Source organism: Pezoporus occidentalis, unplaced genomic scaffold (genome assembly GCF_034315485.1).
Source record: "Pezoporus occidentalis ecotype Australia unplaced genomic scaffold, CSIRO_AGI_Poc_V1 ctg169, whole genome shotgun sequence".
In the NCBI taxonomy this organism is placed as follows: Eukaryota; Metazoa; Chordata; class Aves; order Psittaciformes; family Psittacidae; genus Pezoporus; species Pezoporus occidentalis.
This window is the reverse complement of record NW_026913521.1, coordinates 1,479,574-1,490,517: the sequence shown is the minus strand read 5'-3', so window position 1 is coordinate 1,490,517 and position 10,944 is coordinate 1,479,574. Positions and strand designations below refer to the sequence as shown.

General features: G+C 49.7%; 1 protein-coding gene across 4 annotated transcripts; it reads left to right on the top strand.

Moving 5' to 3' along the window:
• The first annotated feature begins 660 nt into the window (after positions 1 to 660).
• On the top strand, positions 661 to 10,127 carry CHST12 (carbohydrate sulfotransferase 12). 4 transcript variants are annotated; one of them, XM_062613582.1, is made up of 2 exons: positions 661 to 1,323; positions 8,349 to 10,127. In XM_062613582.1, the coding sequence occupies exon 2, from the start codon at positions 8,444 to 8,446 to the stop codon at positions 9,689 to 9,691; it is 1,248 nt and encodes a 415-aa protein (XP_062469566.1). In that variant the 5' UTR covers positions 661 to 1,323; positions 8,349 to 8,443; the 3' UTR covers positions 9,692 to 10,127. The 4 variants fall into 4 exon arrangements, with proteins under 4 accessions (XP_062469566.1, XP_062469564.1, XP_062469563.1 ...); XM_062613580.1 differs by lacking the exon at positions 661 to 1,323 and adding an exon at positions 2,814 to 2,962; XM_062613579.1 differs by lacking the exon at positions 661 to 1,323 and adding an exon at positions 2,983 to 3,124.
• The last annotated feature ends 817 nt before the right edge of the window (positions 10,128 to 10,944 follow it).

Below are 10,944 nucleotides of genomic sequence, written 5' to 3'. Positions count from 1 at the left end.
CGAGTTTTAAGCCTTTCTTGTTGTTGTTATTGCTGTTTTTTGAAACAGATGATATGGGCAATGTTCCAGAATGAGTTACACTCCATCTCCCTCTTAGCCAAAAATAACCTCTTGGGAAGAGAAAATAACATTTTCAGAGGTGTACATAACCCTGGTATAATCCATATGTGAAGCACATCATTTAATCTGAATGAGCCATGTGACAACATACTGCTTCCCCTGAACGTGTTGCCATGGGATTTTCTTCAGGCACTGATGTGCAGATCCAAGGGCCCTTGGCAAACTCACCCCTCCACATCCCATGGCGATCTGTCTCGTCCCCACTTTGACTGGCAGTGAGACTGGAATTGAAGAGTGAGAAACTCACCCAAGTGCTTCATCTTCCCTCACTTGCAGGGCCTGCAGATGGTGCCAGCAGTTGGCAAAAGCAGCAGCCAGTCTCCTGCTTGAGGAGCCAGAGGAAAATTAAATAGGAGTCACCAGGGGAGCAGGATTCTCTGTGGTCCCATGGATTGCCATTCCAAGACTGCTGGAAGTTAGGGAAGCAGACGCAGGGGAGTGTGCCTTAAAATGTATTTGTTTTTGTGTTGTAGCACTGAAAAGCAGAGGGATGGTTCAAAGGGGGGAGAGGGACCTATATGTTGTAGACTACTTTTCCCATATCCCCACTGCAAGACTCCTCTGTATTGTGTGCTTTAGCTGTTAGCTTCACTTGAAGACAAGTAGGGTGTTAACAGAGTCCAAGAGGAAGCCCTCATTTTCCCAGCAGTGTTTGCCTCCCAGAAGATGTCAACATGGAGCCCAAGCCACCTTTTTTCCCAGGGCAAAAGTGTGGATGCCACCCATGAATCCAAAAGGCTCCCTGACTATTAAAACCAAATGTAAATGCCTGAGAAATAGTTCTCCCCGTTCTTCCCTGCTGTCCTTGTGTGTTGCTGTGAAGCTGGGAGGTGTAACACGCCTGGAATGCTGTTTGGGTGAGCAGATGTTTGGCTGTGAGAGCAGCCAGAGATTGCTCTAAGCTCTTTTCTATCGACAGAGCATTTCAGATGTGACTGCAGCCAGGAGAAGCAGCATGGCGATAGGTGAAGACCCCAATAAGAGCTAGCTTGGAGGTAAACCACAGGAACGTGTTTTTCTCCTTGGAACAAACATCTCCAACCAGCAGCCTCCTCCATAAGGGGCTTTTTAACACTATTTCCCCTGCTTTTCAAATATGCCATTGAATGAAGCCCTTCTGGCTGCTGGACTGAATAAACAGTGACCCCATGCCCCAAACAGGAGTGGCTTCCCTCCTAGGTCTGCTGAAGATGACGATTTCAGGTAGGTTTGTGTGTTATCTCAAACAGATGGAGAACCTTTATTATAGCTGCAGCACTTGCAATGGAGTCTCCTTTATACTCTTTCTGACTTGCTGTGTGACATTGCGCACACTCCCCATTCCTCTCTACCTCTTGCTTTGCTGGTGGGAAGATGAGGGATAGTTCTCTCCAGGGATGAGGACTCTTAGATTACTTGTAATTATAAATGCCATAAAGTCCTGAAGTGGGGGTGCAACACAAGTGTAGCAAGCAGCAGATTTTCCTTAGGAAACAGCAGCAGGAAGAGGAGTGATGGGAAGTAGAAGATCAGGAACACTTGTCCCTCGGGGCTGACTCTTTCAGATAAACAAAGACACAAAAACTCAACGCACAGATAAAATAAGCATAGACTGTGTGTAAAACAAACCTGTGCCAGCAGGGCTTGAGCCAAGCCTGTATTTAAGGACCCCACATGACCTGCAAACAGCGAAGGACCAGAAATGAGGGAAAACGGGAGCTTTCCAAGTGTATACATCTCCGCTACATACCTTTGGGCTGAATCACCATCCAAACTGTGCAGAGTTGTTTCATACAAACAGTGGGACATCTGAGCCAAACGCATTGGTTTGAGGCTGTATCTCTGAAGGGGAGTTTGGTCATTTGCCATGACTGTTGTGAAGAGCACAGTGCCAGGGGCTGTGCTAATCTCCCTGTTTGCAAAACATATATTTTAGGTCTGTTAACATTGGGGATTGAGACGTCAGAGGTAGAAGCTGTACATAACCATTTGTAGCTCTGATAACTGCTGCAGGTGGGCTGCAGCCCATCTACTGCACCAAGCGGGACCACACTCATCCGCAGTGCTGGGCTAATGGCTTTTTGCTTTGATTCTTATCAATCACAGCTGATAAAAAGGGATCTTAAAGTGGGTTTTTCCAGCTTCATTTTCTAGCCTTGCTGTATACAGTTATCTGCACTTTGGTTTTAATATTCTGCTGTGCTAGAACCCAAAGGCTGGGGTTTCTTCCACAAGACTGCTTGGCCCTGGCTCCACCTAACCATCAGCTCCAGCAAGCAGCGATGTCAGGTCTTGGGATGCTGCATCCACCTCAGGACAAGGACTGTCGCCACACCATCCATTACCGGCTCTCCCTCTTCCCGTCTCTGGGACAGTGCAGGCAGTGGAGCAGGATTCCATCTATGCAGCCCCTGAGCCCTTCAGTGTGCAAGGAAATTAAATCCTTATGCAGTCTTACGCTGTGGCAGGAGGTTGGACCAGATCACCTCTGAAGGTCCCTATGCTGTGGTTCACCTCGTGCTGCCCCTGGTTCTCCACAGCGGTCCCGGCCTTGCTGCGGGAACGCGCTGGGGGCTGAACCGGAGCAGCCCCTCGGCTCCCGGCCGGGCCTACGGGCCCTCCTCACAGCCCCGAGGCGCCGGGGCCTCCAGTGGCGGCGAGCAGCGGGGAGGCGCCGGGTCAGGGCGGGCCGGGGCCTCCCGCCGCCGGGCGGAGCAGCGCCTGCGCCGCGGCCCCGCGGGGACCCCCGTGCCCGGCGTCTCGCGAGAGGCGGCGCCCGGGTAGCGGCGGGACGGGGCCGGGCAGCGGGAGGAGGAGGAGGAGGAGAGGAGAGCTGAGGAAGGCTGCGCTGCCCGGGCGGGAGGTGGGTACGGGGCGGGCACGGCCTGGACTAGGGCCTGAGGGGAGGGGTTGGGCGGCGGCGGCGGGGCGCGGGTGAGGCGGTCCCGGCCGGGGGTGCCGCCCCGGGGCCGCTCCGGTTATGAGCTGCAGCCGCGTCCGTCCGCGCTTCCCTCCGGCGTGCCAGGTAAAGGGAGAGCCGCGGCGTGACCGGGGCGTCGTGTGCCGGGCAGGGCAGGGCAGCGCTGCCCGTCCTCGTACCTCGGTGGTGGCGGGAGGTGGTTGGGTCTGTGGGCAGCTCCTCGTCTCCGAGCCACCCATCGCCGGCTTTGCCTGCTCTGCCGCCGGTGCTGGGCCCGAGGCTGGGGGCAGCCGCTTGTGCAGCTTCCCTGTGTTGATCTGCAGCCTGTGTTGCTTCTGGACTCGGGAGCGTCTGCGGTCCCAGCGCCCACAAAAGCGAACCCAGGAAGCAGCCTCCTCGGTAGAGCTTTCCTGTTGACGGTAGAGCGTGGTTTTTAGCCTTGCTTTACAGAGATAACCGTTAACGTGATTAATCCTGCTTGAACTTCGTGCAGAAAACTTCGCACTGCAGAAAATGATGCTTAAATCAAGTGTTCGTAAGGCAAATGCAGGCGGTGCGAGTGGCAGGGTCTGATTTCTGGCTCACGTTGTCATATAGCGAATGTGCTGGGGTCTTGTTGACTCAGGCTCTCAGCGCTAAGGCTTGCCGAGACCCTCATGTTGGTAAGGTCAGGAGCAATGGGCGTGCATGAAGCTTGTGACAAAGGCAATGAACAAACAGGACATGCTGCGTTTGGGGGGTTTCCTTTGGGAGGTCTTAGAAATACGATTATTAAGGGAGCTTCCAAGTATGGGTGTTAAAGGCGAGGCGTCCGGTGGTGCCAAGCCTGTACAAACCGGGCTTTGTGGCAGCGATAGGGGCGAAGGTGCTGGGATAGCTATGTAGATTAGGATATTCTTTGCTGGTCTCTAGCATACATGTGCTAAGTTGGGGTAGAACATGCAATGCAAGCCCTATTTTTTGCTTACACAGTGTATTTGTATTGATGTAACTGCTGATGTTATTACACGGGTTAAAACGTTCCTGCTGTGCAAAGAGCGTTAGGTTTTTGGAATGCTGGGAGAGCAGCAATATGGAGTGATGGCAAGTGCATGAAATTCATTTCTGGTTATTGGCACTTCTGTTTTGGCTGGTGGGAGCTTGTTATCCTGCACCTGGACCAGGTTAAATTGCCTCCACTTCTCTAGAGCCTCCTTATTCCCTAAGTGTAACTGGTGGCAGGTGTGTAGCATAATATATGGGTAAAGAAGGCTGCATGGATTGAGTGGTTGCTAATGAATGTAGGTACTTCAAGGGAGCCTGCATTCCCAAGGGAAATTATTTGACTGGAGTTTTTGTATGTCTTTAAAAGTACTCATTCCACCTCTTTCTGTCTTGAGAAGCAGGCAAAGTCCAAGCAAGCTACCTGAAGTCCCTTATCACAGCAGAATGAGTGGGCGCTGGAAGAAGTGAGATGGTGCTAAGTGCCCGACCTGTGCCTTGTGCTTCCCTGTGGGCAGTTAGGAGCAGTGGGAAAGGGACAAGCTTGGGGAGACACAAAGCAAGAAGAGATGGAACCTGCGTGCAAGCCTTTGAAGGCACAGTCCCTTCAAAACCATTGCAGTTCATAAGGAGAGATCACTGTCCCCTGTCTCTGGTACATACCTGCATGTAAGCTCCTTTATCTTCTATAGGCCTTACTGTCTTGTAAGTAGCCTGGAGTTGCTCTCTTCTGCAGAGAGAGGCTATGGGAGAATGTAGTCATTGCAAAAAGGCAAGAGAGGAAGAAGGAGACAGTAATTACTTAAGTTGCTGTTTGCCCTGAGAACAAACAGTTGCAATTGGTCTGTGAAGTGCAAATAGGGTTTCCAAATCCCTGAGGAGCTGCATCTGCAATAGCTTTTGCAATAAGAACGCTGGGGACACATCCCACTTCCTCCCCTTTCTGGTTTTAAATGGGAGATGGTTATTTGACATGGCAGCTTGTGATAGGAGAGGATGGGCCCGGTGACCTCAGACCTCAGTGTCTTTCTCCTACCCAGGATGGGGAGATGAGTCCTTGTTTCACACCCAAGAGAGGTTCAGGTTGGAGATGATCATGGGATGGTTGCTGGGGGACTCTGTAGGATTATTATAGCACTTGGTCCATTTCCCGGTTTGCCAGCGTCGTGTCACAGAAGCAGCTTTGTGTGGATCCTGGTGCACGTTCTTGTTGGCTGGTGACTTTGGGTTAAACTTGAATGTAAATTCTTGGCTCCTTCTGGAGGCTTTTCCTTTTGATTCTGGCAAGAGGAGGATGGAGGCGCGTTCCTTCTGATGTGCACAGAGACCTATAATTTGTGCTTTCAGTCTGGCGTCTTTTATGAAGTGCTCAGGAAGAGGATGTATCGTAGTCAATAGAGTGACTCTGTGTTCTGCAGCATTTTTCTCATGAGGAGCAATTAAGCTGTGTTACTGCTCTTTTCCAGGGCTCTGGCACTGACAGAGTTAATAGAAGTGGAGTCATTTCGATTCTATGCTGCTGCTGTGTGTCTTGGAAAAGCCAAACGCTCTGGCAGTCCTGCATGCTCTGTCCTGGAAAGCAGGCTCGAGCCCTTGGGGTGTGCTCGGTAGAGCAACGTTATGGTGGTGGCTTTGACAAAGAGCCCCCCTTCTGTTTGCCCGAGGAATGCATATGCCACACACAGTGTCTCATTTGCTCTGTCACTGCTGCTGAGCGGGTGATCTGTCCATGCTGGGGTGGGACAACTTTGCAGAAATGCTGCACTGTCCAAAGCTGCTGGGTATAGGGATGGCAGAAAAGGATGCTCCATGCAGCTTTCCGGGCTTGCTGCATTCCAGCCAGCCGAGTGGTCTCAAGCGGCGTTGGAAGCACAGTGTGCTAGGGATTGTGTGCGCAGTGGGCACCCTATTCATCCAGAATAGGAAGCAGTCCCTGCCCTGAACAGCTAACCAGCTCAAAAGCAAGAACAGATTCAGGCAAAACGCAAACCCAGAAGTGTGCCAAAGCAGTAGGCTTGGCAGTGTCACTCCATTATCTTCTGCTGTTGGACCGAGATCTTTGGCCAGAAGTGCTGACGCACATATGTAATTTGCCTCTTCTTTAACTCTGTGCTCTTATCTTCGGGTGCTGCTTCTTACATCTGCTCCATCCACAGTCTTGACTAGCTAAACATAGGTAATTACTGCTGAACAATACCTGCTTCTTGCTCCACAAAGTGCAAAGTGTTATGTCTGCAGGTCTTCCAGCTCCTATTCACATGTAGAATAAGAGCCTGGCTCCAGGAGATGCATTGTTTGGTGTCGCAGTGCAAGGATGTGTTAGGCTACAGCTCCACTGAATTTGTGGCTCTCCCTATTTCTAAAGTGTAAATAAAGACGCCAGGATGGAAAAAACCCTAAACCTTCAGTTTCATGTTTTGTCTTGTGTTATAAGCTGAGGTAATACTTTGATATGTGACTGTATATCTGGTATTATTCCTGTTTGTTACTAAATTCTTGTCTCATGCTTTTGGTCTAGTATTTGAGACCAGGACTTTGTTAAAATTTGGCATCCCTGAGGGATAAGCACAGCCATGCAGATGCTCTTTAGACAAGTCATTAAATGCAAGGCTGCTGTGAGCTTCAGAAGTGCTGAGTATATTCCCCTTGGGAATGACAGAGCTCAGCACTTTCCCATATTTGGACTCTGGTTCTTTCACCCCTTGCCTAGGATGGGGTTGGTGCCCTGTTAGAAGGGTTGTGTGTGAACCTTGATTGGGGAACAACCTTTGTGTTTCAGGAGGAAGAGACACCCAGTCTTCATTCTCAAAAGCTTTTCAGGGCAGCATGTCCTGAAGTGGCTTTGTTTTCAGAGATGGTTTTTGCAGGGCTTGTTCTGAAGTCATTGGAAAGAATGGGGATGTTTGCTGAAAGGGCAGCTCTTTTCTATCTGTAGATACTGTCCTACCTATATAATCAGAGACAGGACTGTGTTTGGAGAAGAGGAGATAGGAGTGACTACTTTCTGCTTGTCTTTTGATGATAAACTTTGCACAGAGAGGCTGTAGAACAGCAAACTTCTCAAAATACCAGATAGCTGCTCCTCGCTTTAATACATTGTTCTCCTCTTTAATTTGTAGTTGTTCTTCTAAAGGCTGCAAGGCTGTAGGCACTGGCTCCTTGATCACTTGGGGAGAGAGCATGGCTGGTTTGCCAGCCGGGCTCTGAAAAGCCTTGGACCAGAAAACATGCAGCAGGGTTGGGAGATGGATCTCCCTTGAGGAGCTTGCTGGTGGAAAGGGGCTGGGAGTCAGCAGGGAAACAGGTAGTGATAAAAAGGTGGGACTTGTTGAAGTAAAAACACCCCAAACCTGCTTCACCCTCTGGAAGAGATCTTCTGAGCTGCCCTTCTAACAGCTATTTCTCGCCTGTCTTTGGTGGTGAAGAGTTGTTAGGGATGAGTGTGATAGAAATAGGAATTGCACTAAACCAGGAAGAGGTCCTCACTTACAAAATCCAGGCATGGAGAAAGATTTACCAGAGCATCCTTAATCTGGAGAATCATTCAGTTAAAACTAATAATTCTTTTAGATTTTTTTATTCATACATGGCTCTTATAGGGACTGTGTCCCTTTGGGTTTTCTTTGGTAGGAAAACTCTATAATCTCTGTTTTTGACAAAATAAGTAACTCCTGAGGAAGGTTGTGGAGGTGATGTGCTGGGTGCCTTCACACAGATAAGATGGTGAGTTCAGATCAGTGATGTTCTCTCAACAGGGGCTTGCTTTAGCCATTAAAACATCTTCACCTATGTATTTATAACTCCAATGAGGTCTTTGTTTTCATTACAGCAGTACAGAGCATCTTCATGGGGAGATGAGACCACAGTGTGATACCACAAGCTAAAATTGTGGGTGGAGCCCTCTCCCTGGTCTGTACTAGATGCGTTTAAAAGAGACCCCAGGGAGGTCTGAAAGGTAGCCGGCTCTGCCTGTCTGTATATAGTTGTATCTCTTAATACTCTCCAACTTCCCTCTGTAAACTCTAGGCCTGATATCTTTATGTTTTGTTTACTTTTTAAAACGAAAACAGAGTTTGTCTTGAAATCACATGGCTCCAGAAGCTTGAGGTTGATAAAGCCCCCATCACTGCTGTGGAAACTGATGAAACTGCAGCCCATCATGCCTCCTTTGGGCCAGTTCCCTCTTCTCCATAGGGAGGGTCTCTCTGTGGGTACCTCAGACTCACACAGTTCTCCCCTGCAGAAATGGATGGTGAGCTCAGTGACAAGTCTCACTTGTGCAAGGTCATTATCTCCAAACCAGAGTAATTAAGGGTTCAACTAACTTTTCTCTCTGGTACCTTTTTAGGGGCTTGATCTGCAGCACCATGCTGGATCCCAAGCCTCACTCTGCAAGCTGGAGGTGAATCCAGGTGAAAGCCAGCAATTACACCAAGTGTCAGGATGACCAAAGCACGGCTCCTCCGTCTCTCTGTGGTGCTGGTCTCCATCTTCATGATCCTCCTGATCATTGTGTACTGGGACAACGTGGGAACAGCTCACTTCTACCTGCATACATCCTTCTCCAGGCCTCATTCCCCTGGTATCACGGCAGGCGAAGACTGGGAAGCCTTGCCAGATGTGGATGAATTTTTGGCAAAGCTGCTTAGTTCGAGCCTGAAACAGAATAGCTCTACCCCAAGAAAGACAGAGCAGCTACTTGTCCAGGGCTCCAGCAAGCCTGTGGCAAGTAATTTGGAGGAGAACGTGCGGGGCTATGACTGGTCTACACACAATGATAGGAACAGCTTGGACCAAGAACAAGTGCAGATAGAGAGGCAGAGAACGTTGAAGGAGTTTTGTGCCAATTCCAGCTTCACCTTCCCCACCAAGGAGCGCTCCTTTGATGACATCCCAAACTATGAGCTCAACCACCTGATCGTGGATGACCGCCATGGCATTATCTACTGTTATGTCCCCAAGGTGGCCTGCACCAACTGGAAGCGGGTGATGATTGTGCTAAGTGAGAGCCTGCTAGACCAGGGTATCCCATACCGGAACCCTTTGGATATCCCCCGGGAACATGTCCACAACACCAGCACCCACTTGACGTTCAACAAATTCTGGCGGCGCTATGGGAAGTTCTCCCGGCACCTCATGAAGATCAAGCTAAAGAAGTACACCAAGTTCCTCTTTGTACGGGACCCTTTCGTCCGCCTCATCTCTGCCTTTCGCAGCAAATTTGAGCTGGAGAATGAGGAATTCTACCGGCGTTTTGCCATCCCCATGCTCAAGCTGTACTCCAACCATACTAACCTTCCCGCCTCCGTTAGCGAGGCCTTTGGGGCAGGCCTCAAAGTCTCCTTTTCTGACTTCATCCAGTACTTACTGGATCCCAGGACAGAGAAGATGGCCCCTTTCAATGAGCATTGGAGGCAGGTTTACCGTCTGTGCCATCCGTGCCAGATAGACTATGATTTCATCGGCAAGCTGGAGACGCTGGATGAGGATGCTGCTTATCTATTGCAGCTCCTCAAGGTGGACAGGCTGCTTCGCTTCCCCCCCAGCTACCGGAACAGGACTGCCAGCAGCTGGGAAGATAACTGGTTTGCCAAAATCCCCCTGGCTTGGAGGCAGCAGCTCTACAAGCTTTATGAAGCAGATTTTGTACTCTTTGGCTACCCCAAACCAGAAAACTTGCTTAAAGACTGAAAGTGATTGGATGGGGGCGGGTATGGGAGGGAACATCTGAAATACCAAAAATGTTTAAAGCCTCCTCATTTTTGCTCTTAACTCCCTTCCCCATACAGGTTGGTACAATGGAATCTATTTTTTCTACTGCTTCCCCTTCCATTTTTGCAATAATGCCAGAGTCCAGGGTATTCCAGCCAGCTGTGCACATGCAAAAAAACAAACAAATGCCATTTTGGTTTGGGTTCGAATTTGGTTTGTGATTTTTAAATGCCCCCATGTTTTGCAATGGGTTGCTGCCCTCGGTCACTCTGCCAGCTGTGTCCTTCGAGTAGCTTTTTATTAATACTTTTTAAAAATTAATATATTTAAGATATTTAATACAAAGTGTGTGTCGTGGCAAAGGAAGGGAAGGAATAAAGGAAAAAAAACAGTAAAAGAAAAACCCAAGAAATGATGCTCCTGCTTCTGTGTGTTGTCTCAGGGCTGCTGTTTCAGAGGTGCAAGGTTTGTGGAGCACTCGGGTCTCTTTGGGAGCGGGGTTTGGTGGTGGTGCCGTCACCAGCCACGCTTCTGGTGGTTGCTCTGAGCTGGGCTCAAGGCACATCGGATGCATCAGTGCTTGACTTTGCCAAACAGTCCTGGAAGGATACCGGTGTTCCATTGATGTGTGCTGGGAGCACCAGGATCACAGGAAGGAAATGGCAGTTGGGAGCGATGATGCCAAGGCCTTGTGGGGTGATTCAGGATGTGCAGGTGGCCAGCTCAGTACCTCTGCACTGCTTCACCTTTCAGCTAAGTGGTGGTGGGACTCTACTTTCTAAAAAGCTGAGATTCCTCAGCCCATTTATACCTTGCTTGTATGGAGCATCTTCCATGATGTGTTCCATTCCAGGATAGTGCCTGAGGTTCCTGGGGGTTGTGGCCAGCATGGATGGGCAGAATATGATGTGTGGAAATGGGCATCCAGGTGTCACACTGCAGTAGCTTAGGCACGAACACAGGTCACTGTATCACAGCCAGCTACAGGACAGGGAGGTTTGTGTGCTGCTCCATGGCCTGGTTGCTGCAGTGTACAGTGCTGTGTCCTCATTCCTATGCACGCTTAAGGGGATGTGGCAGGGATGCAGGTGATTATCCCTGGAATAAGATCTGAAAGTCTTCCTTCAGTAGGTGTCAAGGTGAACTCAAAGTTCCTTTGTTTTCAGAGAGCCAGCTACTGCTTGTGACACTGCATCCTGATCCACTGCCTTTCTGCTTATTCCAAATGACTG

Bases quoted from the DNA above. Each gene is read 5' to 3' on its own strand.
- CHST12 (XM_062613582.1), top strand. From the start codon at position 8,444: ATGACCAAAGCACGGCTCCTCCGTCTCTCTGTGGTGCTGGTCTCCATC.